Genomic DNA, 27,741 nt, shown 5'->3' with positions numbered 1-27,741 from the left:
CTCGTCACGCCTCTTTCCCACGGCACCGGCCACGCTGCCGTCAGCCGCCGCCACGCTGCCGTGCGGCGAGGAAAGTGTCGTGAAAGGGGTCGGGCACACGAGGCGCCCGCCAGGGTGGTGCGGCCCCATGTGGCGGGGTGCGGCGGCTGCGCTGCTGTGCCTGGGGGCCGCCTGCCTTCTGGGCCGCGGGTTCGATCCCCGCGCCTGGCTGCTGCCGCCGCCGCCCCGCGGCCGCCTGCTGAGCGTCGCCGAGCTGGCCCGGTACCGGGGCGCTGCGGGCGAACCCGGGCTCTACCTCGCCGTGCTGGGCCGCGTGTTCGACGTGGAACGCGGCCGCAGGCACTACGGCCCAGGCGGCGCCTACAGCGGCCTCGCAGGTAGCTCCGGCGGGGCGGGGGCTACCGCGGCCTGGGCCTGGCAGAGGCTCGGGGCGGCTGGCAGGGCCCTGTCGGAGATTCGGGGGGGGGGGGTGTCAGGGGCTCTGTGGGGGCTGGCAGGGCCCTGTCAGGGGTTCGGGGGGGGTGGGGGCGCTGGTGGGGGTTGTCAGGGGCTCAGGGGGGCTCTGGCAGGGCCCTGTCAGAGATTCGGGGGGGGTTGTCAGGGGCTCTGTGGGGGCTGGGGGAGTTGTCAGGGGCTCGGGGGCGGCTGGCAGGGCCCTGTCAGGGGCTCAGGGGGGGTTGTCAGGGCCTTGTCAGGGGGTCGGGGCAGTGGGGGGCTGGCAGGGCCTCAGGGGCGGCTGGCAGGGCTCTGGGGGGGCCTCACCACCTGCCTCCTCGCAGGGAGAGATGCCACCAGAGCGTTTGCCACCGGTGACTTCACACCAGCGGGGCTGGTGGACGATGTCTCAGCGCTGTCGCCCGGCGAGATGCTCGCCATCCAGAGCTGGCTGTCCTTCTACAGTGACAGCTACAACCCCGTGGGTAGGTGGGCCTGGCTGGAGTGAGATTCATCTGCCCACCTTGGAGGCAAAACTGGACGGTTCTCTTGCCCTGGGCCGTCAGCCGCAGCTCTCTGTCCTGCTTTTCATCATTTCATCAGATGCGAGCACTGAAATGAGCCAGGCTCAGGGGACGGGAGGAGCAGCAGCACAGGGGAACGATTTTGGGGAATAGGGTGCACGGTTGGGAAAGACTTCTGAGTTTTGCAGCTGAAAGTGGTGTTGACTTTCTGATCTTTAATGAGGCTGTGCCTAAGCTTGCCCTGCGTGGATTTAATATGTATAAATTGCTGTGTGATCCAGTAATGGAAAGGATGTAAGCTCAGTTCAGTTTTAAAATTGGGCCATGGTGAGATCCCTTTTTGTCTTTAAATAATGATTTATTTTTTTACAAAGACGGAACTATTCCTTTTCCTTGACTGGAAACACTTCGGTCTTAACTGATCTTCTCTCCCAGGGAAGCTTGTGGGCAGATTCTATGATGAAGATGGGGCACCAACAGAAGCCTTAAGGCAGGCTGAGGCTGCGATAGAGGAGGCTCTCAAGTTCCAAGCAGAAAGTGAGCAGAGGAAGCAGCAGTTCCCACCCTGCAACTCTGAATGGAATTCTGCTAAGGGCAGCCGATTCTGGTGCTCCAGACAGAGGTAAACTGCCTTCCTGCCATCACACTTGGACCCTTTGAAGCAGAGTATTTCTGCCGTTTTTTTGGATGTCTTGAGCTTTGTCCTTGGCTCTCCTAGCAGGAGTGGCATAGAAAGATGTCCTGGCTCCTGCAGCCACCATACTCCATTGTAGGTGAGGTCCACTGACTTCTCCACAGAAGGGTATAGGCTGGTCCTAATGTGCTGAGTGCTGGCAGGGCTGGAATATGCTGGGCAGGGTCCCTTCCCCTGTCCACGAATTTTCACAGAATCCTAGAATCATTTAGGTTGGAAAAGACCTTTAAATCGAGTCCAAACAATAACCCAGCGCTGCTAAGTCCACCAGTAAACCATGTCCCTAAGTGTCACACCTACACGTCTTTTAAATACCTCCAGGGATGATGACTTCCCCACTTCCCTGGGCAGCCCGTTCCAGTGCTTGACAACCCTTTCCGTGAAGAAAATTTTCCTAATATCCAATCTAAACCTCCCCTGGGGCTGTTTCCTCTTGTCCTACCAGTTGTTAGTTGGGAGAAGAGACCAACCCCCACCTTGCTACACCCTCCTCTCAGGTAGTTGTAGAGAGCAAGGTCTCCTCCAAGCCTCCTTTTCTCCAGGCTGACACCCCCAGTGCCCTCAGCTGTTCCTGGTCAGACTTGTGCTCCAGCCCCTTCCCCATCTCCGTTGCCCTTCTCTGGATGCGCTCCAACACCTCAGTGTCTGTCTTGGAGTGAGGGACCCAAAACTGAACATGGTATTTGAGGTGCGGGCTCACCAGTGCCAAGTACAGGGAGATGATCACTGCCCTGGTCCTGCTGGCCACAGTCTCAGATACCAGCCAGGATGCTACTGGCCGCCTTGGCTACCTGGGCATGCTGCTGGCTCATGTTCAGCCTGCCATCAGCCAACACCCCCCCAGCTGTGCTTTCTGTCAGGCAGAGCCAACCGGCAAGGAGCAGCAGTGCTGTTCTCTGCTGTGCCAGGCTGAGCCACTGCTGCTGTGTGAATTGGAGTCCCTAGATTTTCTCTGCCTGCCCAGCAACCACTGATAGCCACCACCCAGTCTGGAGTTGCACAGAGGTGTAGGTTGGGCTAGTGAAAACATTCTCCAGCATGAGGTAGCAAAGAGTTACTCTGCTCACTGACCTGGTGAGCGGGTAAAAGGAAACCAAAGTTTTATCCCAATCATTAATACTTCTAGGAATTTTATTTCTGGGGCAAAAATTCTTGTGTCACACTGGAATCCAAATCAGGTTTCAGAACTGCCACATGTGCACACAAGCCTGCTGTTCTCAGGGAAACAGGACAGAAACCTCACTAGGACCATCTGCTGCCTTCTCACCTATCGGGAATGCAATGCTTAGCTTGTGTTTTTCAGAGAGTTTCAGAGCCTGTCTCACAGGCTACTGCCACAACAGTTTTCACTTAAAACCACATAAAAATGAGGTTGAACATTGAATAGTCATTTCCTGCTTGGCCTATTTACTTGTATTCCTCTCTCAGTTTAGGGAATATTTTGTTTGAAGGTGGGATCATTTCACAGACCACACCACGAAATGCTTAGGCTTCATTTCATTTCGGTACAGCAGTAGCACTGCGTACCATGGGGGAATTGCTTCTATGTGTGAATGAGCTTGGTGCAGCCTTGGGACTGGGTGTTGCGTGGCAGTCACTTGTGTAAAGAGTTTTACAGGCTTAAAAGAGGCTGTGGTTGGGGGAACAGGCAGGATTTGGCCCATAAGAGACACCATGAAGTAGCTGCAGAGGTACTTGAGATTTTTTTTTTTTTTTTGCTTCTGCCCTAGTTCTCAAAATCACTGTGTTCAGTCAAGGCACAGAAGGTGGCATGTGGTCACCTGTGAGCAATTAGCTACCCCCAGAAAAGGCATTTTGCCATTAGACACGCTGTGTAACAGAAGGCTATGATTCCTTTTCCAGCAATAGAAACACGGTAAGCAGAAGTTGGTTGCTCTCGGAAGTGCGAAAGCATGTAGCAGCAGTGATGACACCAGCTTCAGGCCACAGGTGTCCAAAGCACAGCCAATAAGGAGGTCTCAGAAAGCTGTGTTGGCTATTGACAGCAAAGTCTACCTCAGTGGCGTATTGTTAGTTCTAACTCTCCCAGATTCTCTTGGGTTTTTTCTAACAGTTCTCTATTCACTAGAAGCATTTTCACGGGTTTGAATTGTAATTTATTTAAATTTTCCATTGTTAGTGGGGGAGTGAAGAGAGACTGGACTGGAGTCCCTCGGAAGCTGTACCAACCTGGTTCGCGGGGGAGTCACTGCGTGTGCGTGAGGACTACTGGTCCCCCGTGGGGCTGGCCGGCCTCCAGTGAGCACAACAACCGCGGCGATCTGGATAACCCTCACCTGGAGGAATACGAGGGCTGCCATCCGCTGGCCGAGCAGTGTGTCCTGAAGGTGTGACTGACTCCAGGGGGGCAGAGTCCTGCAGCCAAACATCGCACTTTGAGGGGGCAGCTCCGGCTCCGTTCCATCTGTGCAAAGGCAGCAATTAACAATTCATGTTGCTCGTGACTCTCTTAATGTGCGGAGCTGGAGATGAAATGGAGGAAATACTTTAGCCAAGTTAGTGGCTAAAAAGCAGTAACAGGGTATGTACTTTATTCCTATGGTATGTTTACATCTGGCAACAAATTTTTAAGATGCACGGCCTGAATTATATTTAAAAACTGATTCATTGTGCAGTCAGGAAATTGATGCTTGCATGCGCAGTGGTGGGTGCAACGTATTGCGTTTTAAGGTAGTGAGGTAATGAGCACAAGAACTGCTGCAGCATCACTGACCTGTTTATGCACAGTCCTCCACTTGCTTGAACTATGTCTGCAGCTTTGTAATGCTGGTCATCCTTCCCACCTGGTTTTCTCCAAGGAGTTCAAAGGTAGCAGGGAGAAGCCTGAATTTCTCCAACAGTTAAGGTACGTAGCATCTAGGAACTTCTGCAGCTTAGTTATACAAAAGCGTTATCAAATTCTTGGAATACAGAAGGCAAAGGTCACAGCTGTATTTCCTCATTTAGTGTTTGCATTAGATACTGTGCAAAGATGATACTGGAAGCCACCTAATGAGGATTGTTGTTTTATATTAACCTCACCCTCCTGGTCCTGTGATTCACTACTTTCAAACTACTCAGAGCAAGAATTGGTAGTTTAACAAAAGCTATGTGGCAACACGACTATCCCGCTGTCATCTGCCTCTTATTTCCGTTGTGGTATATGGCCTCCTCCCATCTGGTACCACGTCCATCAGCCTGTAACCTTGAAGTCTGTGCATATTTTATCACAGCTGGCAAATGTGCAGGGCAAGTTATTACTGTTTCTGCGTGGGGCTGAAAAGGACAAGAGAATACCCGCAGAGAGCCTAGGTGCTATAAACCCAAGGCTGCAGGGAAGCAGCTGCTGGTTTTCGTTAGGTTCTGGTCTAGGTGGAGCCTCAAGAGAGACACTCAGATTACACAGAGCCCAGCAGCGGCACAGGTCCGTGCTGAACTGTGTTCAGTTCCTTAAGGCAGCTGCCACCTATTTATAAACAGCTGGAAGGCATTTATAAACTCAGTTAGTTTTGAGCTACTAGCACCTCTAAAGTCCCACAAATCTAAGCAATCAGTTAATAAGTATTAAGATTACAGGAGGCCTGGCAGCATTGCTTCAAAGTAGAGAATAATCACTTCATTGCAGTCACAGCAGGACATACTACAGTGCTTTTCACCTACGATGTTTACGATGAGGCTGCAGCTGACACTGATAATAGCTGTACAGCCATTTAAACGTGCATATGGTTATTGTAATACGTTTGGGGGGTTGTGGTGGGTAGGGTTTTTTAGTAAACCTAGTTTTGTTGTTTAGTTTTCTTTTCAACCAAAATCTTGAAGAGAAGTGAAGACACTTTCAGGCAGATGCATCAGCTCTTACCAGTCACAGCGAAGTCATATGTTTAGATGAGTGGCAGAACTGAAAAACCCAGCCCTGGGCTCGTGCTGTCTTTGGGACAGGAGCAGGCTGCTCCTCTCGCATGACAAACCTAAAGGTAAAGCAGTGTAAGATCCGCAGGCAAGAGGTGCAAAGCCATCCTTCATTGTCTCCGCAACTCAGGGGGCATTCCAAGCATCACCGCATCATGTGCTGTTGGATGTGTCTTCTTGAACTAGCATTTAAAGGTCAAACCATCCCCTAAATTGATTGGCAAGTGTCTTTAAAGTAGCTTTTTAAAGCTGTTTAAAAGTTGCAGTAAATTCCAGGTAATTAAATACTGTAAAAAGCAGTTTGTAAAGGCAAGTCAATGTCACAAGTTGGAGGCCTAGCAGAGGTGCATTAGCTATGTAACCTCTAAGCAAGTCTCATCTCGCTGTAATGTGCTCTGTGCTCAAGCATTATGTTGAAATGCTGAGGGGATGCTTTTGATCTTAAAAGCTATATCATAAAAAACCCCCAAAAGCAGTACAACCCCATGCTGCAGCAAGGCAAGATGGGAGTGTGGTGCTGTAACTTAAACTTGGTTCAAAACCAATTTCAGTTTAGTGTTTGGGAAACACCAAGATGGAGGAAAATTTTATCTTGCACAAGGAATAAGTCATCTATTAAAGCAAACAAGGAGACAACCTCGCTGGCCTGAAGTGCTCCAGGATTATCTTGTTTCTACGCCAATTTAAAAGCTCAGCTAGATCCTCCCATAGTAAAAAGGGTGGGAAGAAAATAGTGACAGTTACACAGGGGTCAGGTCAACACAGACGGTGCTCTAATAAAGCTCAGTGTTCATCTGTACTTTAGTAAAGTTTTATTAATAAAAGACTAACACATCACACTCACCAAGATGTTTTGGTTGGTTTTGCTATTGCACTGAAGCTTTCCTTTTCTTGAAGCCAAGCTGCAGCAGCTCTAGGCTTTGCCAGGAGGCTAAGCTGCCCACCAGTATACAACTGACCACACTTAGTATGTTGCTTTGAGTCAACTCGGCTCAGCCCTTGAAACTGATCTAAGCCAAGAACTTATTTACTCCATGAACCAGCTCTGGCCTAAAGGAAGTTAGGATTGTTTCATAAGAATGATTATCTCTGTGTCTAGTATAAGGCATTCAGGATGACTGTATGGTATAAACTAGAACACCAAACCTTGTCAGCCAAAAGAATGGTTGTAGCAGTTCCACAACATTAAAATGAATACCTGGAATCATTTTAGAACAGTTGTCAAGCCCAATTGCATGTTGCATCCCTAGTTTTCCTTGTGGCTTGTAAAGAATAGCTTGCAAAGGGGCAGCTGCCTCTACAGGAGAAGATACTTTAACAAGGTTTCCACCTCACAATGCATTATCTAGTTATGCATTTTATTACAAGTAGAATCATTACACAACAAAGTAATGCATATTGGAAAAATACATTTTTACAATGACTCCAGACAAACATTGCAGATAAAATGCCATTGTTCTAAGACTTCCTTTTCTATTTCAGAGGGTATTGGAAGGTTCGAGTTATTTCTGTCACTCATACAAGCTTTGATTTTTCTAGAAATGAGTTTGCTGCAGTACCCAACTCTGCCGGTTACAGGAAAGAGGACTCACCTATTAACATCTGATCTACAAAAAAAAAAATAAAAATCCAGCCTTGGCCTCCAATATTGTTACAGGCTAATTTATAAGCACTACGTGAGAAATGAGAAGTTGTACAAGCCATTCATCTCCAGCACAGGAAGTCATTAAGGCATCTCTCAGCTTTTAGCCAGCAATTTGTTATGCTCTGTTAGTACCTTCAACACTTAACGTTCTCACTCCACTTAGTGGTGTGAAACAGTGACTACACCTTTTACAGAGACAAATTAAAACTGAAACTAGTCCACATTTTGTGCTTGTGTAAGTGCTGGATGACTGCAATCAAGAGGAATCCAGGCTCAGAACAAAAAGCTACAAACCACCACAGACTTCCCACGTAGCCCTGTTGAAGCGCCTGAAGCCTGCTCTGACAGCATCACTTCCCAGGGACGGCCGATGGCTTTCCATTTACCCTGTTGTTCAACGCTTGGCAGACTTGAGTCTCGAGTAAATAGATACCACTTAAAGACAGCAGGGGTAACAAGGGTTGGGGTTTTGGTCACAACTGTAGTATGCTACAAAGAAGAGCAGTTTTTAGTAGAGTTAGAAATGTGTTGACCACTAGTACATTACCAAGTGCCTCCATTCGTATTTGTACCCTGCAGTGGAGCATTGCCAGCAAAACTCCCCGCCCCACCCCCACCCCCCCAAATCTGAGGTCTGAGAGTTCAGACCGATACTAGACAGAGTGTATAAAGGACCGACCCCACCAGCTGTTTGGTGGGGTCAGCCTCTTCAGCTGAACTAGAAGGAAACTTGCGTTTTGGTTTGAGTTGTGAGCTTCTCCCCTTTAACTCTGGCAGAAAGCTATTTAGAGTTGGCTGGAAGGAAACTATCTCAAAGGCACTTTAAAATGATCAAATTCATTGAATTTAGTTGCTTTAAATTTAATGAACACTTCAGGCTACACATTTGTTTATCGACAACCTTAACTTTCCTTTTCAGACTTCAGTAAGAAAGCTGGTACAATATTGGCTGTAAACAGCAAATGAGGAGCGTTACACATGGTTTCACACATCCTTCCCAGAGTTTCAGGCAGTTAATTAATATTCTGTGTTAAAAACAGCAACTAGCCAGCCTTAAACCTGCCATCCAGTTAGGCTGAATTTTCACAAGATCTACATTTTTCATTATTTAAAAGCTTGCTTACTCTGTTAAAGCTGAGCTCCCTGTTCCCCTGCCCCTTCCAGAGAAGTCACTGAAAAAGTGATGTTTAAACACTTCAGCAATTACATGTTGTGCAGTTTTCCACTTAAGTTGGAAGTCCACAGGCTGTGGCCTTGGAAGAACACTCCTCTGCCGCTATCTTTTGGTATTCTGAGCACACAACTTACCCCTCCACATCACCACAGCTCCAAACCAAGGAAGTCAACATGTTATCACAGGATACACTACAGCCAAGACTTCTTTCACCAAAAGCACTTTTCCATCGCTATCTTTCACTGCTAGATACTTGCAGCCAGTGATATTCTGAAATATCAGAAAGCAATAGACTAGAAGTACACTGTTTTTCATCTATTCCACTCAAAAATCCAAACTGTAGCTTGCAGTTAAATGCTCAGACATCATTGTTCTCCACTTCTCTCACCTAGAATATTCTGCCAGAGATACAACCATTTATATTAGTAACTGTGTTAGAGACCAGTTGTGTTACCCAGGGCATTCTGTTGGAACGTGACAGCAACAGACATTAAACAGTGAGGCAAATTTGTATTATTGTCCATTACTCTTCTCTAGTGTTAACAAGGGTGAGATTCCAGTTATAACATAGTCATATTGGAAAATCAAAAGTGCAGATCAAGTGAGACTTGATGTGAAATTCAACATGCAAATGTCACCAATTATACCCTCTCCTATCCTTTTTTGTACAAGTGTGAGGAAAAACCCCAAGCCAGTCTTCCACAAAAGCAGCAGTCTGGTTTACCATCTCACCTTCTTCTAAGACCGACAAGTCACTATTCTTCACAGGGCAGTGCACCACCAGCTCGCCCACGTTGTACACTGGAGATAACAGTCATTAAATAAACACACACCAGTTCACAGTAGAGATGAGGAACGCCGAGTTGAGTCTAAACTAGGTTCATCTCTTGGGATGAAAACAGCCTTGATATAGCATGTAGTTTTGCTTAAGCACACGTACTTTCTGACTGAAGCCTTTGCCCACCAAATCATAACCTTGTCTATCAGCAAAGTACTTTCCTGTTTACCTAGACAATGTGGTGATGGATTGTTACAGATTCAGCATGTTTAAGAGAGCATGATCAGCCTAGATTAAAATACTGCAGCTTAATTCAAATGTCTGGCACTGCACCACTAGGTCGGAATCCTTCCTTCAAGCCAGAGGCCAACTGTTAACAGGAAGCCTCCAAATGCGCTCCCACTCACCAGCAATCCTGCTGAAAATGGAATTTAATGTCTAGAGGTGCAGCACATCCTACACTGGTAGGGTTACTGACTGTCCTACAGCCGTTCACCAGGGTCTTTAAACCAAAGTAAAGTGCTACTGTCCCTCATGGGATTCATAATGCACATCAGCATTTATTGCTGTTTTCCGAGTTACAACTACTTAACCAGTTCTAGTGTTTCTCCATCTAGCATATGGTCAGGTCTTTCAGCGCACTTACCTTCATTTATACAAGTTACCGGAATTAGAAGGACTAGCAACGTAAATACGAAAGTGCAACAAAGTAGACCTTGACAGTTCTAACTGGTATGAGCAAGAGTATTTACTGGCTAAACAATCTTGCGCTTCTCTTGAACATGCTAAAGCTCATGAGACATTTACTGAGGAGGTATTCGGATGTGGATCTGCAATTCTGACTGCTTTGCATCAGATGTTTGTTGTAAAGCTTTCTGTTGTAAGGCCACAATTCTTGAGCTATACTTAACAACTACTCCCATTTTTCAAGAGTTTAAGTGAACAGTGGTTGCCACAGCTCAGCCTAGCTTCTCAAGAAGTCTTCTCTGGAGAAAGGGAACATTTATCCTTTAAGACAAAGCAAAGAAAGATACCTGGTTACCCTGAAACTTAATGCCATCTCTACTAATCAGCCTGAAAGCCACAGGACTGAATAGAGTTGCTCAGTACAAAGCACCATATCAAGGACAGACCTGTTTCATGTCGATTCGAACACCAGCCTAACAATTTTAGCTTCCATACCCCACTGCAACTAGAAGAGGGTCTAAATTCTTTTATCACTTGGTTTTCAACGATCCACTCGAATTCCTAGTGAAGTCTATCACAGCCCAATACATTTACAGTCGTACAAAGTCATTTATACCGGAATATATCATAACAGGGTCCTTAATTAGTTCAGTCTATTGCAGAAGACACGTATAGGCCTCCTCTTCCCTATCCAGAGGGCTTGTAAGCAGAGCTGCTGTCAGGAGGGCTGACTGGGAATCCCTTTACTTCCACAGCCTACTAGGAGACTCCTCCCAGAGTCAGGACATCAAAGCAGATGTTGCAAACTCGAACTGGCTTGTTCAGATCAAATTTTATGATGGGAATCTCCTTTGTTGAGCACTTATGGCAGAGCAGGCGTCCACAGTGTCGGCTGTTGACAGAAGAGGGGTGGGAAAAAGTTAATTCACTCACAGTGAACACTTGGGGTTTACTGTTTGATATTCTTTATCAACGACAGTATTACTATAAAGGGTACAGTAGCAGTTGAAATGCCACATTTTTCTTGTATCTTCTTACACATCTCATGTAATAATTTAATACTAACACCAAACGCACACACTGCTTCTATACTAGTCAGTCACCTAATATGACTTCAACCAACACGCGTAGTTTCTCTGGAATACTGGGATAAGAGAAAAACCTTAGCCTAACATCCATCTAACCCAGCTTGTTTTCTACAAGTTCAGACTAGTTAAGAAAAGGCAACTCATACCAGCACCTTCAGTCATTTTCACTTTACAAACAGCACCCCTAACCTAAGCTGGCAGTGGCTGCCTAAATCTGTCACCTGTTTTAGAACGGGTCAGCCCCATCACTGTGGCAGCGTGCTTTCCCCTCCCCCCTTTTCAGCTTAAGCAATAGCCACCAGTGGCAGCAGGTCACTGCATCCGGCTTAAGGTGGACTCTGGGGAGACAGATAACACCACAATAGCTACGGGCTACAGACCTTGCTCAACAGCTGAGGGCTAGTTGAGCATGTACCAGCCGAGATCCAGCTGGTATGCAAATATGACTAAGTCAATAGTCTTACTCCATAAACAGTGGTCAGCCCAGGGCCGTGGAGCAACCCTGCATGGCAGCAGGCTGCATGCCAACACCTCCCCTCGAGCAGGGATGCCTCTCAAGGTTACTCCTTGAGGTTGAGAGAAGGCTTGTCACATCAGATGCTAGGTAAGTGAACTGGGAATAAGCACGCTGAACCTCTGAAAAGCCATATAAAGGCACCTGACTGCCTAGATAATCCTTTAGACATAAACCACCGACTAAGTCTGGATCCCGCCACACCTAAACCCCTTCTCAGAAAGGAGTCTAGAACAATCCATATCTGCTGTTTTGCTACAGGAACTTTGACGTGATTTCAAGTGCACAAACTCCTTAAGATATGATTTTAGTCAGACCACAAGGTGCTGATCTAGGATAGGGTGGAATGTTTCAGCTAGATTAGTTATACCCCTACGTTAACACAGAGGTTTTCTAAACCACCAGAAGGAACAAGCCTAGCCACGTTTGGAAGAGGAATCCGTTTCCTCATAAGCGCAGCAAGCTGTATCACGTTACCAGTGATGCTTTCTTGTCGTGACTCCAAATTTGGCAGTGCATTCATAGCAGTTGGAGCCATCACACCAGGGAGGTTCTTTTGTCAACATATCTGTTAAAGGCAAAATGTAAAGGCAAAATGGGCTCAGACACTCGAGTACACTGTAACATTAAGGAGGCTTTTTCCAGTTTTATGCTGCATTCGGTATTAACTAGCTACTCTGGCAGTAGCTGCACTCTTGTTTGTAGGCAATGTAATGTTGACGAAAGCCACTACACATTACCCACAGCAACTATACACCACAAGTTAAACAGCAGTATCTAGGTTTCAAGACTGTATTGGACTACAATACCAGCCAGGAGTCTCCGCAAATATTACTTTTTCTAGAAGGATAGGAAAGTTTGACAGGTCTTCACTGTGCAACTTTTCAGTTGCTCATAAAAAAAATTAGTATTTCTACCCACCCATTTAAAGCTGTAGAATATTCAGAACTTCAGCCCCTCTGGAATTACTGTGATCAGAGACAGATCTCCAGAGTTCCTTCCTCCACCAAAGTACCTCAACACACGAGCAAAAAACCACTTTCCAAATGTAGCAAGTAGTGCTTACCCAGCAGTCTAAAGAGAAGCTGTTTTGTAGCAACTTGATAGTTGAAGATATTGACTCCTTGATTATTGTTAACTCCGAGACGAGCCCCAGCTCTCACTATTGCACGACACAAGTTAGCATTTCCCTTCATGTAAGCCAACAGGAGTACTGAAAAATAAGAGCCAGACACTTGCCTGCTAACAGAGTGGTAGGTCTGTATTATAATTACACTCAGTCCAGAGCAAGATCTCTAGTCCTTTTAAGTTTCCACGTAATGTTTGCATCTTACTGTATTTAACATGCTACTGCCAATTATTCCAGCTTTAAGTGTGACATACCATTAATACAACGTGAGGGACTTTCAAGTTTAATAGCGGTTGAATCTCACCTACCTGTGTTTCCTTCAGCATCGGGTTTGTCTAGAGGGTATTCTGGCATACACTCCAAGAAGAGGTCACAGATGGCTGCTGCATTATCTTTCCCGTACTGTCCCAAAATATGCATCGGTGACTGGCCTCTGGGGAGAAGAATTTGTTATTCTGATCAAAGCCTGCTTGCTACTGCAGTTACTCATCCAACTCTCCTTGTTTTCAAGCCTGGTTCTGACATAAAACAATGCTACACCTAACTCACTCAGCACATCACACACAGCTGCCTACTTTTACTTCCTTTTCTTGGTGTATAAGATTTCCACACAATTTAAACACAGCATGCTCTGCACACTTCACTGCAGATTTAGTGCAGAAATGCTACAATCCAAGGCAAACCTTTGGGGTTTTTTAATCTAGTCATACCAGCACATACTTTAAAATAGAATGTGGTTCTTTTAGTCTGTTAAGACTATACCAATTACCTAATATTAAAGGCTTCTGCATCTACATTGCACTCTGTGAGGAGGACTCGGATATTGTTTAGACGGCCATGCATCACTGCCAGATGAAGAGCTGAAAAGTAAGAGAAGCTTCAAGAATTTGAAGTAGTTAATGTCAGCAATAGTTACAGCCCAATAAAATTAAGCACGCCCGTTCTACTTCCCCCACCCTCCCTCTCAAAGTCCTTCCACAACCTCCCATTTCCTGGGCTTTCATTCTTTATCACCTTTGAAGAGTGAGCCCAGTCAGTGGGCTACCTCCTATCACGGAGAATATAACAGTAACAGACCTACTGAAGCATTTGCATTTACTCATGTAACTTTGTAAGTTTACCATTATTTCCATTTTCATCTACGGCTGCGAAGTCTACTCCGTTCTCCAGAAGGACTGAACAAATGGTGGGCAGATCTTGCTGGGCTGCTAAGTGCAGAGCAGTCTGACGATGCTTAGTCAGTTCATTCACCTGGGCACCTGCAAGCAGCTGTCAAGACGCAAAAAGGACTATGTTCAAAGATATTTTCAGGGGTATTAGCCAACAGTTTACTTCTGTGAATGAAGCACACAAGACTCCACTGTACAGAGATACTTTTAGGCCTCCAGCATATATAAAATGCTATCATTACTGAGCTGGTGCAACTTCTGTTCACGGTCAAGTCTGCAGGAAGAGCAAGGTAAAGTTCTTCCCTTAAAACGAGCCACCCTATTTAGTGATTGCTGCAAATCAAACATGCTCATATAAAGGTTACTGATGCAGCCCACCTAGCAGTACAAGCTAAGGGAACTTGATATGCAAGTCTTGAGTTTTGCTTCAGAAAAAAGTGGTGTCACCTTCAGCCAACTCTTCTAGTCTACAGGCTACGTGCATCAAGTTAGAATATGCATTTTTGATTAGAGGAAAAATGACTCTCCAGTACATACCAGATTACGCACAATGATCTCTGAGCCAGCTTGTACAGCCAAGTGGAGAGGTGTTAGTTTGGAGGCATCCTGGACCCGAGAGTTTACGTTAGCCTGTACACTTATCAGGAACAGCACGCTCTCAATGTCCGAGTTCTGAACAGCTACATGTAGGAAGTTCCGACCTTTATTATCAACCTGTGGCAGAAAAGGCACATGAAATGAAATCCATTATTTCTGTAGTACAACAAATTGTTACGTGGTAGGACGTATTTTCACTAAGAGATACTTGCTCCCTCTACTTGTTGCTTTCACTGCTTGATATTAGAGACTTGATAGATATAACTTCTCGGTTCAGTTACTTGATGGTTATCAGCTGCAATTGCTCACTCCAATCTGCTTCAGATAACTTTATTTCTACTTCACAACCTTGTCATTCCTTGACCATGCACTGGAGAGAATTGTGACAGATAGAAGGTTAACAGCTCTTGTACTTCAGCACTGAGCAGCAGTTAATGATAAACTCAGTTAAATGAAACAAACTTGAGTCAATCTGGCAGTTAACACCAGAGAAGCAACATGTGGTCCCGGCACACTGATGTAAAGTGTCTTCATTTTTTGGCTTAGTATCAAATGTGTATTGTTTTTCATCTTTGCCTTGAAGCTGATGTTAAAGCACATTTAGAACTGGCTGTATTTGTAACAACATTTTAGATACAAGAGCTCACTAAGCACTCAAATACTTTACTAGTAATTAAACTTACAAAGGGTAGGAAGAAAGTCCTGAACAGCTGCCCGAGTATCACACCAGAAGCCTGAAGATATGGTGGAGGCTTTTATAGTTCAGTAGTGCAGCAAAACATCTATTATTCAGTTATTTTAGGTCAGGGTTTCTGTTTTAGATAGCTTTAGGAGAGGTCAGTAATAGATTATTTTTGTACTAGTCCAGCACAAGACAGAAGTAGTTAAAACTTCCTCCTTGCATACAAATACGCCTGTTTCTCAGTTCGGTACTGAAGAGATGGGGTTTAATGAGGCGATACCCCTTCATGTTCTTACTCACACAATACCATGTACACATCTACAGTTTCCTAATAAATCCTGCTACAGAAGACCAGTTTCTAGTGAATGTCATTGCATGTAAAGCCACAAAAGGATAAAGCAGAATTTGCTTGTGGAACACCTGTTAACTACAAACTTCTGCAGTAAGATAACCAGCATGCTTTGAGTACTTCCAGCTTACCTGCTCAGCAGCTCCTGGCTCCCTCTTCAAAATTGCTTCAGCTGCTTTGTTATTTTTATACGTCATGGCACATGCAAAGGGAGTCATTCCTTGCCTGTCACGTACATTTAGCTTAATATCTGGATGTGAAATCATAAGCTGAATGATAACGTTATGTTGGTTGCTAATGGCAACATGGATTGGAGTTCTTCCTTCAGCATCCTAGAAAGAAACCAGGAAGTTAGATGAATATTAACACAAAAATCCTTCCCTAATTCTGAAGGGTAAGGGTTGAGGAAGCTTAGTTTAGTTCTGTGACATGCCCAGCTGCCTTCAGCTGGGACATCAAACAGTTGCAGTGGGAGCTCAAATCCACAGTGTAAGTAAAGCAAATTGGTATTTGTTTCTCCAAATAGGTTGACCTCAATCCTGTGCTATACAGGCATCTAAGTCGCTCAGAATAACATTTCCCATGAAGTCAGACATTTTGGGGGCAGAGATGAGCATTCAAACCTAAGTCTAGCAAATTCAAATTAGGCGTTTAATCACTTGTCTGTACTGAGCTGCAGTTTACAACCATGGCTGCTCCGTGACTGTTCTGTCATTCATTTATATATCATTTTTCAATAGCATCCATAAGGACCTAGAAGTGTTATGCAGTCATTTTTGTTGCTATTTGTCAAGCTTCTGTTTAAGGATTACTGTGCAGTAAAACATCAAGTTACTCATACTCACATCACCTCAGTTTACTCAGTAACTGAGGGCACTTCCCAAACATACTAACAAAGCAGAGTATTTTGAGTTTTATGTGATACTTGATCTAATGATTAGCTGCAACAAAATCCAGCCCTGCTCCTGCCTTGAATTCACACTAGGGACAGAAGAGTTGAATTCCAATCATTACATCAGAAAACTAACCCTGCAAGAAGTTTCCTTCTGTCATTATTTTCCTTCAGCATAGCTTTTCGAATTAACCCATCACATGGGCAGATAAGCACTAGATCTGGTAACAAGGGATAGGAAAGAAAGTAGAGCCACAGCCAGTCATCACACCAGGGCAGCTGTAACAGAAGGATGTAGTCACAGCGTGGGAACAGGCTGCCCAGAGCTGTTGTGGAGTCTTCGTCTCTGGAGACATTCAAAACCCAAGTGAACACTGTTCTGCACAGCCTGCTCTACGTGAACCTGCTTTAGCAGAGGGTTGGACTAGATTATCTCCAGGAGGTCCCTTCCAACCCTGACCATTCGGTGAATTTTTTCCTATCAAGCAGGATACTCAGCTGAAAGGAAAGTTTGTTCGCACTACATCAGAGGCAAAGAATCAACTCTGAAGAAATTGCACAGCTTCTCAACATACCTGAGCGTTGACATTGGCACCAAACTCCAAAAGGCACTGAATCACCTCTTCTAGTCCCCAGCAGGCTGCCAAGTGTAGAGGTGTCTGTCCGTCATGAGCTTCCTCTTCTCCTTCTCCATTTGGGCCTGGCTTTCTAGGACTATTCACATCACAACCACTAAAACCAACACAATACAGTCAATTACATTTCACCTAGACGTAAACTTTTTAAACTGTTGCATACAAGAGTCAGAAAAAGAGCTGATCCAGCAACTGCTGACATTCTACAAAAGTACAAGTTCCTGGTTTTAATTTGACACGCCATCAAAAACATGATGCTAACAAGGCTAACAGAACATGCCTTAGGATTAGTCAGACTTCCCTAAGTGCCATCCACCCACCAAAAGTCTAGTGAAGCACATACCTGTTACTGGCTCAAAATGGCATTCAATTAATTTATGCCAGGAAAATATGTACATGCACATTAGAAGGGTTGTATTTTAAAAGGGGGTCTGACCTGCGAATAAGAAAGCATGCTATCTGTTCACTGTTTTCATCAATAGCTCTATGAAGAAGAGTTTGTAAGCAGCCACTTGGTCCTGACCCCCAACAGGTTGAATCACAGCCATGCCTAACCTGGAAGGAGAAGCACAATGAGGCAGTGAAGGTTTTGTCTCCAGCAGGCTCCTACTACTTTATATAGTCCTTTACTAATGCTTCCAAAACATTATTCATTAGAGAAACAATTTCTGATAGTTTATCTATTCTTGTGACAGTCCCTAAATTTCAGGAAGCTATTTTAATGTCTTCTGGACCAAGAAAGAAAGAAAAAAATATGGGTTTTTTGTCTACTACATAATATTCAATTATGTAGCGTTTACTAACAATTCAGATAGTCACCCAAATACTCTGACAGACAAGTCTTAAACCAGTTTGGCTAAGAGTTACCTATCTTACTTTCAGCAACGACAAGCACCTACAGCAAGTCAAACAGCATCAGCAGACACTGCCTTGCAAGGTCTGGCCTGTTTCCTTGCTTTCCTATACATTCAGCTAAACAGAGACAGTTTTTTCAGGAACTGCATTCCTGGTATTTGTATTTTTCCACTACAGAAGTCCTTACTCAAGGAGTGGCACTTCAGACTAAGACTCCACAAACTATTTACAAGGTCTATACACAGGTAGTTTCAGTGTTGACTCTGTAAAGATTCTTATTAAATACCAGCACAGTCAGTCAAGTATTTAGTTACAAGCTTTATTTCTCAGGTCATCAGCACAGCTTCTAAACAGTTGTCTCTAGCAGACAGTAACTGGATAGAGACAAAGCTTTCAGTAACTTCCTTATGAAGGAGACGTAAGGACATCTACTTGCATCTCGTAAGTAGTCTACTGGATCACCTATGCCTGCACACCAGTAACCTTTAAAGTAAATGTAAGTCTTAAAAATTCTATCAAGGCAACCTTTATAAAGATGCAACAAAACCCAGCACATACTCCAAAGTATACACATGGGTGTTCAGTTTTACTCCAGAAGCTGATCATTATACAAGTTTGGTATGCTACAGACTAACATTTTTAGTAGATCCTTACTCCTTCCAGGATCAGGAATCCAGATAGCATATTCTATACTTTTATTACAGTGGCTGCAAGATATTTGGCTGTGCAGACTACAGTGTGCATAAGAGTTCCCAAGAAAAAGGAACTTCTGGTGAAAAAAAAACCTCTAGAAGTTAGACAGTGATATAAGGCTACACTGTTCTTTTCATGCACTGAGCTTGTTTTTGCTGGTGAGCCCTTTGTTGCTAGCAAGATGCACAAACCTGAAACTAAATTAAGTCAATTGACGGTCTTACCAGAGTTGATGCAATATCTTCCAGGTTATTTTCTAAGGCAAGCCATAAAGGAGGATTTCCTTTCTCATCTGGCACAGACATGTCTGCTCCCCTGGTACAAATGGCATCAACGACAAGAGGGAGCTGGTTTTTTATCGCTAGCTGTAAGGCAGTCTCTCCATCCTGTGTTCTGCAATAAGTAGTTTGAAGTGAGTTACTACTGTATTATAAAATTAGGCCTCACATTACAGTAGTTTACTGGTAAAGCCAAGAATTATCTCCTTATACAACACAGCAGTGTACTTCTGCTGTGGTAAGACCATGTGTTTCTACAGCCAAGCACACATGTTCGTTTTTGATCACAGCTATGTAGTTGACCTTTCACCAGCCCACCGCCCTTAAGGAGCAAGTGATTGATTTCGGAAGTTTGAAAAGCACATTAGTATTCTTAGCTCAGAGACACTACCATTTCCTTAAGCACAGCCGTTATTTGAACTGAGTTCCTTCAGATCAAGCCTACTGCCACAGAATCAAAGAGCTTTGTCTGCACTGTGGTAACACTTCAAGCACAGTCAAAAACACAAACTATTAAAAACCTGAAGTTAGAACAGCAGTACTAGGCAGTTTGTACCCATGACATTGATTACAGCATAGACTGCCAAATTTCAAAGACAGCCTGTCAGTCACATAAGCAGATAAATGCAAGTCCAATATCAATTTGTCTATGAGACAGGCAGGAGGCAAGTTCTATCACAACCCTGTTGCTGGAGCTAAATCTGATTAGTTTTCGATGGCAAAAACCACGCAGCTCCAACAAGCCCACAAACAGATGAGATTGCAGAAGTTTACTACCATGTCCCTAGGACTTACTTGTCTGTTCCACCTAGAATTAAGTGGCACCTCCCTCTGCAGCCTCAAGAGGAGGTACTGACCAATGGGGCTATATATAGGTCCAAGTTCACATATATAATCCTTCAGCCATAACTAGTGCCATAAAAAAAAAGCAAATGCATAACAATGCACAAATCATTGTTTGAAACCAGCTTCAAGCCGCTATATCATAAGGCAGTCATCACCACCTGCTCCTACATACATATCCATGGAGTAGTGTATCAGTTCAGATCTTACCTGACATTTATGTCTGCCTGATGTTCCAGCAAAAAGAGTGCACTCTTACTGTCTTGCCTCTGTATTGCCATATGGAGCAGAGTCTGTCCGTCTGACATTGTGTCATTTATGGACGCCCCAGATCCAAGCAGTTGAGCTGCTATTGTGTGCATGCCTAAAGAGTTAAAGCTCATTAGTGTTTACCTACAGTTCTGTAAGACAGACACTGAAGACTAACAAATAAACCTTCAAGCTGTTTTCAGTAATTAGTCAGATGCACCAAATCGGTGCTGGAGCCTAAGATTTACGTACCTGAGCTAAACCAACTCATGACTTTACCCAGCTTGAATATTCATTTACAGACTTACTGAATATGGATTACCGAGTCCTTCTGTCTTGCTCTAAGACACAAGATACGGTCTGGCATACAGCAGAGCTTTCCTATTAGTTCTGCCAACCTAATGTAGTACAGTCCTGCTTAAACCATACCTAGCTTAATCCTTCATATCACTGCAGACTTCTGTCCCAACATACATTATTAACTTTGGTATTACATTCATAAGCTATTCCCTTGAATATTGCTGTATTAGATGTTTAGGTTAGTTCCTCCTGTCTCAGGGCCAGATAAAAGCAATGGTTGAGAGAAAGCTGCATTTTACTTGCCTTTCATTGGAAAGGGAAGTGAAAAGCCTGGACAGTAAAGGTGTTTGTTACATGTGGATGACATCTAGCACTCCTGTACAGAGTAACATCACTAAGCATCCTGCCACATCTGAAGTCCAGAGTATGATTAGTCATCTCCCATACAGCTGCTGCTGCCAGTTCAGCAGGACCACACTTAAACTGATCCAGTAGTGACCACACCACCTCTTCCTTTTGACAATGTCCTGACACTGCTGAAATGTCACTTGGCTGTAGCCAGAAGTATCTTTTCCCCAAACCACTCCTCCACATTTCAGATAACGAAGCATCTCAATCAGTATTTCGACTACCATTCCCCTTGGTGAGCTACTTTTAAGTAGCTCTTTTCCCTTTGTAAAGGTCAGCGTTATTGTATTAAACTGCACCTAGAACAGAGTTAACCACTAAGACACAATACAGTGATCTGATATTAAAACTACCAGGGAGCTCACAGTGGAACAATTCCACAGAACTGGAGTACAGTCATGGGCAAGAGGCTCCAGGCTACCTGCTGGTCAACAAGGGAAGTTGAAGGGCTAGAAAACTATTGGTAAGTCAGATGTGAACATTCAGTTTTAGAACCTGAAGAAGCATCTAAAGCTCTCCTTGACAGCTTCTCATTAGTAGTGCAAGCCAGGACATGAACACACATCTGCTGTTTTGTCTTAAGATACTTTTTCTTAGTTCACAACAAAAAAAGATGAGAATTACAAAGATATGGAAGCTATGAAAGCACATACCGGTCCAAAGAGCCAATCCCAGCACAGTCTGATCTCTCGAGTCCTTTAGACTAAAGTCAGGAATAATTTGCAAGTTGTTGGTAGCATGAAGAGCATTAGCTACAAAAAAAGCATAAAAGCAATTAGAACGTTCTTGTGCTCAACCTGCAGTTGCACACTGAAAGCTCCATGAAGTAGCAATGTCACATTTTGAAGCAGGCTGTTCCTTCAGTCAGCTTGGAAGGTCTGCAGAAGACACACCCCAGATGTGATACTGCCTAAGATTTGGGTAGTATTACCACTACTGCCTAATCTTAATACTTACACTACAAAACATTCAACTTTTTAGCTAAGAGGCTTAACATGCCCCATATCCACCTCCATTTTCAAACAGGGTAGCCTATACAAAGCTCTGAGAATGAGGAGCGGAGGCTGTGCTGCAAGGTGATGGCAGCATTCCTCCTCCTCAGCTCCCTGGCATGAAGAATGTTCTCCCCAGTTCACCTATGCCCTTCTAAATCCCACTTATGACAGGAGACAAAACAGGCCTTGCTTCAGCTGTCAAACTCCCTTCCTGATGCTAGAAAGGAGAAGCTGAACTAGTAGCATAGAATAAACTGTCACCTGTTAGTATTTCAGTACTCAAGTCTCCACTGTAACACTAGTATTACTCTGTACAAAGTCCTCTTACTGAAAGAGTTGTGGGAGGCAGAAATCTCACCACAGGAAAATGCCTTTACCCGTATTTGATTCCAGCATTTACCTGAACTAGATGCTTTGACAGGGAGAGAAAAGGAGCCTCAGGCTGTACAGCTGAGATCAAGTGTTCAAGTCCATTATCTACTGTGGAGAATTTAGAAAGATTCACGGCCAAATAGTCTTAAAGAGCAGATTATTTAAGACTATGTTTAGCCAGTCTTATTAACTGCTCTACCTAAGCACCATTTATTAGTAGCTCATCAAAACACAGTTTAGATGCCATCTTGACGCACTGCTCTACTACACCATCAATACAGTCTGAACCAGAGAAAAACCCTACCTTTTTGTTCCAGGATGACTGATACCACATCTGGGTGATTGTAAGCAATTGCCATGTGAAGAGGCGTTTGCAAATAAACATTCTCTGCTCTTGGAGAAGATGCATCCTTCTGACCAAGCACTGCTTCTGCCGTCTGGATGTTTGGATTGGCTCCTTGTTGCAAGAGTTCTGCTGTCAGGTTTGCTAGGCCATGCCTACAGGCTGTATGCAGTGGTGTTTCTCCCTTTAATAAACAGGGTACTAGGTTAACATGGAGAGAAGTAGCTTTTAAGCCACTATGCCCATAAGAATTGGTGCGAAGGCTTGAACACCCCTAGTACCTGAAGTTCCTTAGGACTTTCAAACTACATGAGTTTGCCTGTATTTATAATATTATATAAAATATATATAATTATAAATATTATTTATAATAAAGGACTTTATTACAACAGGCAGTAAGGGAACTGTTAAAAGCATGTTAAGAACCAGTGATGCTGCAAGAACAGTGCCATGAAAATGCAACAGTTGTCTGATCACCAGTAAATCTCTGAAAACATGCAAAAGGCTCCACAGGTGTTCCAGCTTGCTCTAAGCTATGGTTAGCAGCGAGAGATCTCTGCTATCTTATTTCTGAAGAGAAATAAGGAAACTTTCAGACTACAGTCTATACGTTTATTTTTACCCGTTTGTTTTGGTGGTTGACTTTTGCTCCATGAGTTGCTAGGAAGAGAGAAGCTGCCTCATTTCCTGCACCAGCTGCCCTCTGAAGCAAGCAGTTCCCTGAAAAAAAACCATAAACACTGTTAGAGTGCTATTCCAACCACACTGATACTAACAAGTATGCTAGTGCCTACCTCCTATCTTACAACATTAAAATTTGAAGCCACAAGGAAAATCCTACCTACTAGTAGTCCCCTTGCAACACTGGACTATCGTGTGCACTATCATTTAGTGATTATGCTTTTTGAAACTGTAAAGAGGATATTAAAACTTGGCAAGGAGTCCAGATTTTCTGTCACTTCCTGCAAGTCAGGCTCAGCTTGGGACTGTCAATGTTCCAGCTCTGGGTAAAACTACTACCACCTACCATTTTTAGTGCAGCAAATGCTGTTGAAACCTCTCATTCAGCCCCTCAGAGTGCAGTTCACATTAAGCAATTAACTTACAAGCCTTCCATCTACACAGAAATACAAACCTCTTCTTTACCTGTTACTGTGTCTGGAGCATCTGTATTGCTGCCTCGTTGGATCAACCTTGCTGCAAAACTGTTCTCATCAAATGAGGTTCCATTTACAACAGGAGCATCCTCAAAAGGGTTTACAGACTGATCAGACGATACAGTGATATACTGAACTGCAAGCCACAGAGCCGTGCTTCCTTCATGATCCTTCAGCTCCAAGTCTAGTCTAAAAATAAGAGTTAACATTCCCCAATTTATACCTTAAAAAGTGGTTCTCCAGCACAGCTTAAGTTTCAAGTGTCTGAACAGCTGTACTAGCTTATCTACTACCTCACTGACAACTTTTGCTTGCCAAGAAGCCTACTGTAGCTCCAGTTACTCCAGAGAATCCGTGAATACTCGAAACAGGCAGGACACCTTTTAGTCACTACTAGATTTAAGCTTATTGCTCCTAGGAAAAGCACAGCCCTGGTACATTTGGGCTCCTACTAAGTCTAACAAAGAAGCAAATCCTCTTGTATTTGAGTAAACTGCATACAAGAGCTGCAAATTCAACTACAAAGAAACTGAGTCAAATGAAGTATCCTGCTCCATCGCCCTAAGCAGTCACCTGTATTAGCTTTAAGCAGAAGCCAAGTTGAACTCAAGAATATGTTCAGACATTTAAGAGTCTTATTACTCCTTTTAGTTCCACTACAAATGAAGTTATTGCTACATTATTTCACCTAGTCCTCTTTGAAAAGTACAGAGATGCAGTTTGCTTCCTCTTTACAGTAGGGCAAAAGCTTACTTGCCTTCTGGCACTGTTCTAGCACCTCAAGTTACACAAAGCCTTTACACTTTTGCATTCCAAGCCTACTGCTAGCCTTATTATAAGGCAAAAAGGCATAGATGAGTTGTTAAACCAGTTTTTGTATCTTCACTGCACAATGAAACCTCAGCATAATTTTTACATTTCGGTGAGACTTACTGTTTGCACTGGAGCAGCTGACTGAACACAGATTCATTCCTAACCACAATTGACACATGTAATGGGGTCCTGTAATCAGAGCAAGATACAGTCACGTTAGTAATAAGCTTAAGATCTCGCCCCTGGCCCTCAACATAGCCCTACAGATTTAAAATGTTAACTTTTGTCTCTATTTCAAGATGTGCTTGTGCCCTTCTGCAAGCAAAGAGAAATCTATCCTTTTAGTGGACACTATTCCATTTAATTTAGCAGTAAGCAACTCTTTACACTAATGTAAAAGCTAGCCATCAAGGAAAAAGCACAAGAGCTTGACCTATCAGAATTGAGTAGCTTATGTACTCTTAAGTCTTCTACATCATTTTACATACTTGTTTGCCAGCTCAGCCTAACCTGTTAAAGCAGCTCGCTTCAGATAAACACACTGCAGATACTGGCTCTTTTGAGATCATTTCAGTTTCACTGACAGTTTCAAAGAGAAGTATATTTCAGGAATACTAGTTGTCATCTTGGTTAGCTTGCTTTACTGTTCAGTAATTCAATAAAGGCAAACTGCGTGCCACATGTCCTAACACAATCAAGTCACACCAGCTTTCTATAGCTGGGCTATGTTTAATGGGTCATGACAGGGTACCATTCAGCCTGCACAGCTTTCTGCTTTAAGTGCTACCCATAGGTCTCAACCTGGATTAATGAATTCACCTTTCCTGCTTCCAGCATCACCTGTGCTTTGCTGACAGACCTGAGCAAGTTCTTAGCAGGCTACATCTAATTTATACAGTATTATCTGTTAAACTGGTAGTAGACTTGACTTTACCCACTATTTACCTTCCTTTGTTGTCCTGCATATTTGGATTGGCTCCTGCCTGTAAGAGGGACTCTGCTATCTGTGCCATCTCTGTCATAACATCTGGCAAATGCTTCTTGGGGCTGTATGATGCCACAAGGTGCAGAGGAGTCTCCTGGTCTCCCAATGTAGCAGCATTCACACGGGCACCATTTTTAATGAGAAAGTTTGCAGCAAATTTATCTCCTTTTTTGAAACAAAACCAGGTTATTTATGGAAATATACTTCAGACAGCTCCAGAAAATGGATACACACAATTTACCTCCATACCATACAATTATGCCAATACAAGTGTTGCTCTCAGAATGCCTTAGCAATAGGTAACTTCAACAACACTTCACTGCAAAGCCAGGACTAAAATATTTCCTAACAACCCCTTGGAAAAAGTTTTTTGCCCAGAGGTTACGTGTGACTCAATTTCACACGCTAGTTGACTTGTTATGGTGATGTGGAGTTTGCTAGTTCCTCTATCAAGATAAATCCATTGCCATTTTAATGCACAACTGGACAAACTGTGACACAAAACATACAAGTAGTTTTTGAACAAAAGGTATATTTCAGGGCATCAGTCAAAAGTGTGTAGTTGAAGTCAGTCATCATCTGTTCAGTCTTGCTACAAAAACAAGCAATAACACAGCCTTTGCTCTTGAAAGTTTAGGCTCCATTATCAATAGGGTAAGAGCTTCAACAGTCAGGACCCACCACACATGGCATTCTTAAGAACTCCCTCCTGAGAAGTCAGGTCCACTTCAGTACATGAACCCTTGGACTTGAACCACCAAAATGTAGAGAATGACTTCAGAATACTACTAATTCCCCTTACTCCAAAGACTACTTTGTACAGATACGTTCACAGGTTGCTTGTCCTGAATGCAAGACTGGAGAACAAAGACGACTGTTCACCTGTTTAAGCAATACAGATTGCTCTATTATCTCTGCCAGCAAACCCCCAAATCTCATTTTCTGATTTCCATGTCTCATTCCCCCACTCTCCAGTGATCATTAGAAATAAGAATCATGTGAAAAGTTCAGACAATTTGCTTTAGCTCCATTTCCAGAACATGTGATTGTTAACAGTGATTAATTCACTGATGCTTTAGTTACTGAAAAGCAAGCATTCATTCTCAGAGCTCTAGCTTAGCCTGAAAGCAGACATTAGAACTAAAGGACAAATGCTAGTATTAAGAGCAGCCTGCTGCAATCTTTGTAGTGCTTTACAGGGCTGCAGCCATCACAACACTGACCTATGCCTAGAAGGTCTCCTACTCCTCCTGCTGAAGTTTCAATCACAGGATCAGACACCAGCATTACCCTGTTTAGATATGTAGGAGATTAAAGGAAGAAGTAGGGAGCTGTATTTTGAACTCACAAAACTTAAGCTATTTCTAAGAGCCCAGGAGAGCTTGCTGTTAAAAATAAACTTATCCTTTTAATTTGTGGCACTACAATACCCATTAGGTCCAGTCACAGTGTTAAGGTTCAGGTTGTGCTTGGCTTTCAGGAACAGAGCTGTCAAAGACATCAGTGCAGGCAACTAGTAGCACAAGGCATTTACTACAGGTTTTTACCAGACTTTGGCCATAGGCCAAGATGCTGCTGCTCCAAAGCCTTCAGAGTGCTGTGGCAAAGGCAGCCAGGTCCTACTGCACTCCAGTTCTCCTAAGATGTGTTTTCCACTCTAAGGTGGAGAACAGCTCAAGATAATCACACAGTTGTACTCCAGCCCCACTCTGATAACTACGCTACCATTCACCAGAGCTTTGAAGATATTCAGACTGCATAGAAGCACCTCCACCTGCTCCTCATCTTCTTCCAGTCAGTTTTTTCTCCCCTGAAACTGCTGTCCAGTAGCAAGGAGGCTTGCTGTTAACAACAATCACAAAGCAGCATATACTGCATTCAACCCAGGTCCAGAAAAAAGCTTCATCTTTATTTGTGCCTACACTGTCATGACTGATTCAACTATTTGTCAGAAAGACATTGTATTGCCAAGTTAGAATATTTCCAGTATCTCCCTACATTTCTTTCTTTAGCAGGCAATACTCTATTAGATCACTTCTGGATGTCACATAGCGTAAGTTTCGTTTACCAGCCAGCCGGCTAGCTTTCAGATCCCAAATAAGAGTGAGTTTGTTTTTACATTTCAAAAAAGAACTAGGACAAAGTTCATTTGTGACTGTGATTCTCTAGCTTAGCTAAAAGTGACACAGGAATGTGTATTCCACAATGGGAACAACTGAGTTAACAAGGCTTCGTATCTTATTTACTTACCTCTTTGGATGGCTTTATGTAATAGACTCCAGCCTCTCTTGTCTGCCCTATCTACGTCAGCCTTGTAGTTGACCAGTGTAGTTGCAATACTCTCCAATCTTTGGGAGAGGGCTAGATCCAAAGCAAGATCTCCATTGTGATCCAATTCATTGAGCTTCCCAGGAAGCTACAACACAAATTCAGTCAAGTGACATGAGTTAGAGGCATGCTCACCAGACCAACATAGTATTTTAACAGCCCATTCCAACTACCATAGTGTCAGATCTTCAGTTCTAACGCTAAAGGCTAGCGTTGCATAT

General features: G+C 43.7%; 2 protein-coding genes across 4 annotated transcripts in view; one reads left to right on the top strand and one right to left on the bottom strand.

Annotated features, from left to right (window-relative positions):
• Positions 1-55: 55 nt before the first annotated feature.
• LOC101911879 (neuferricin) lies at positions 56-7,144 on the top strand. Of its 2 annotated transcripts, XR_008745588.1 has the most exons (5): positions 56-377; positions 780-920; positions 1,395-1,581; positions 3,794-4,195; positions 7,102-7,144. XR_008745588.1 is itself a non-coding variant. In XM_055794573.1 (4 exons), the coding sequence occupies exons 1-4, from the start codon at positions 128-130 to the stop codon at positions 4,005-4,007; spliced, it is 792 nt and encodes a 263-aa protein (XP_055650548.1). In that variant the 5' UTR covers positions 56-127; the 3' UTR covers positions 4,008-6,405. The 2 variants fall into 2 exon arrangements, 1 of the variants encoding a protein (XP_055650548.1); XM_055794573.1 differs by lacking the exon at positions 7,102-7,144 and having other exon boundaries at positions 3,794-6,405.
• Positions 6,904-27,741, bottom strand: part of ANKFY1 (ankyrin repeat and FYVE domain containing 1) — a 36,505-nt gene continuing 15,667 nt past the window's right edge. Inside the window, exons 7-26 of one of the 2 annotated variants that reach the window (XR_008745587.1) lie at positions 27,443-27,608; positions 25,153-25,357; positions 24,328-24,396; positions 23,384-23,583; positions 22,860-22,957; positions 22,199-22,421; positions 21,181-21,279; positions 19,781-19,934; positions 18,674-18,842; positions 17,338-17,456; positions 16,842-16,998; positions 15,506-15,706; positions 14,284-14,460; positions 13,699-13,846; positions 13,347-13,437; positions 12,886-13,010; positions 12,515-12,661; positions 11,926-12,016; positions 8,516-10,738; positions 6,904-7,696 (exon numbers count right to left, since the gene is read on the bottom strand). Coding sequence is in view for 1 of the 2 variants with exons in the window: in XM_055794572.1 (XP_055650547.1) it covers positions 10,606-10,738; positions 11,926-12,016; positions 12,515-12,661; positions 12,886-13,010; positions 13,347-13,437; positions 13,699-13,846; positions 14,284-14,460; positions 15,506-15,706; positions 16,842-16,998; positions 17,338-17,456; positions 18,674-18,842; positions 19,781-19,934; positions 21,181-21,279; positions 22,199-22,421; positions 22,860-22,957; positions 23,384-23,583; positions 24,328-24,396; positions 25,153-25,357; positions 27,443-27,608 (2,772 nt within the window). In the remaining variant the exon portion in view is untranslated. Of the gene's footprint in view, positions 10,739-11,925; positions 12,017-12,514; positions 12,662-12,885; positions 13,011-13,346; positions 13,438-13,698; positions 13,847-14,283; positions 14,461-15,505; positions 15,707-16,841; positions 16,999-17,337; positions 17,457-18,673; positions 18,843-19,780; positions 19,935-21,180; positions 21,280-22,198; positions 22,422-22,859; positions 22,958-23,383; positions 23,584-24,327; positions 24,397-25,152; positions 25,358-27,442; positions 27,609-27,741 lie in introns of both variants that reach the window. The other variant, XM_055794572.1, reaches the window with a different exon arrangement.

This window comes from Falco peregrinus, chromosome 2 (genome assembly GCF_023634155.1).
Source record: "Falco peregrinus isolate bFalPer1 chromosome 2, bFalPer1.pri, whole genome shotgun sequence".
NCBI classification, from domain to species: Eukaryota; Metazoa; Chordata; class Aves; order Falconiformes; family Falconidae; genus Falco; species Falco peregrinus.
The sequence above is the reverse complement of the archived record's forward strand: the minus strand, read 5'-3'. Positions and strand labels throughout refer to the sequence as shown.

Coding starts and splice junctions, on each gene's coding strand:
- LOC101911879 (XM_055794573.1), top strand. CDS start 128: ATGTGGCGGGGTGCGGCGGCTGCGCTGCTGTGCCTGGGGGCCGCCTGC. Junction 921..1,394: donor TGACAGCTACAACCCCGTGG/GTAGGTGGGCCT, acceptor CTTCTCTCCCAG/GGAAGCTTGTGGGCAGATTC. Junction 1,582..3,793: donor TTCTGGTGCTCCAGACAGAG/GTAAACTGCCTT, acceptor TTCCATTGTTAG/TGGGGGAGTGAAGAGAGACT.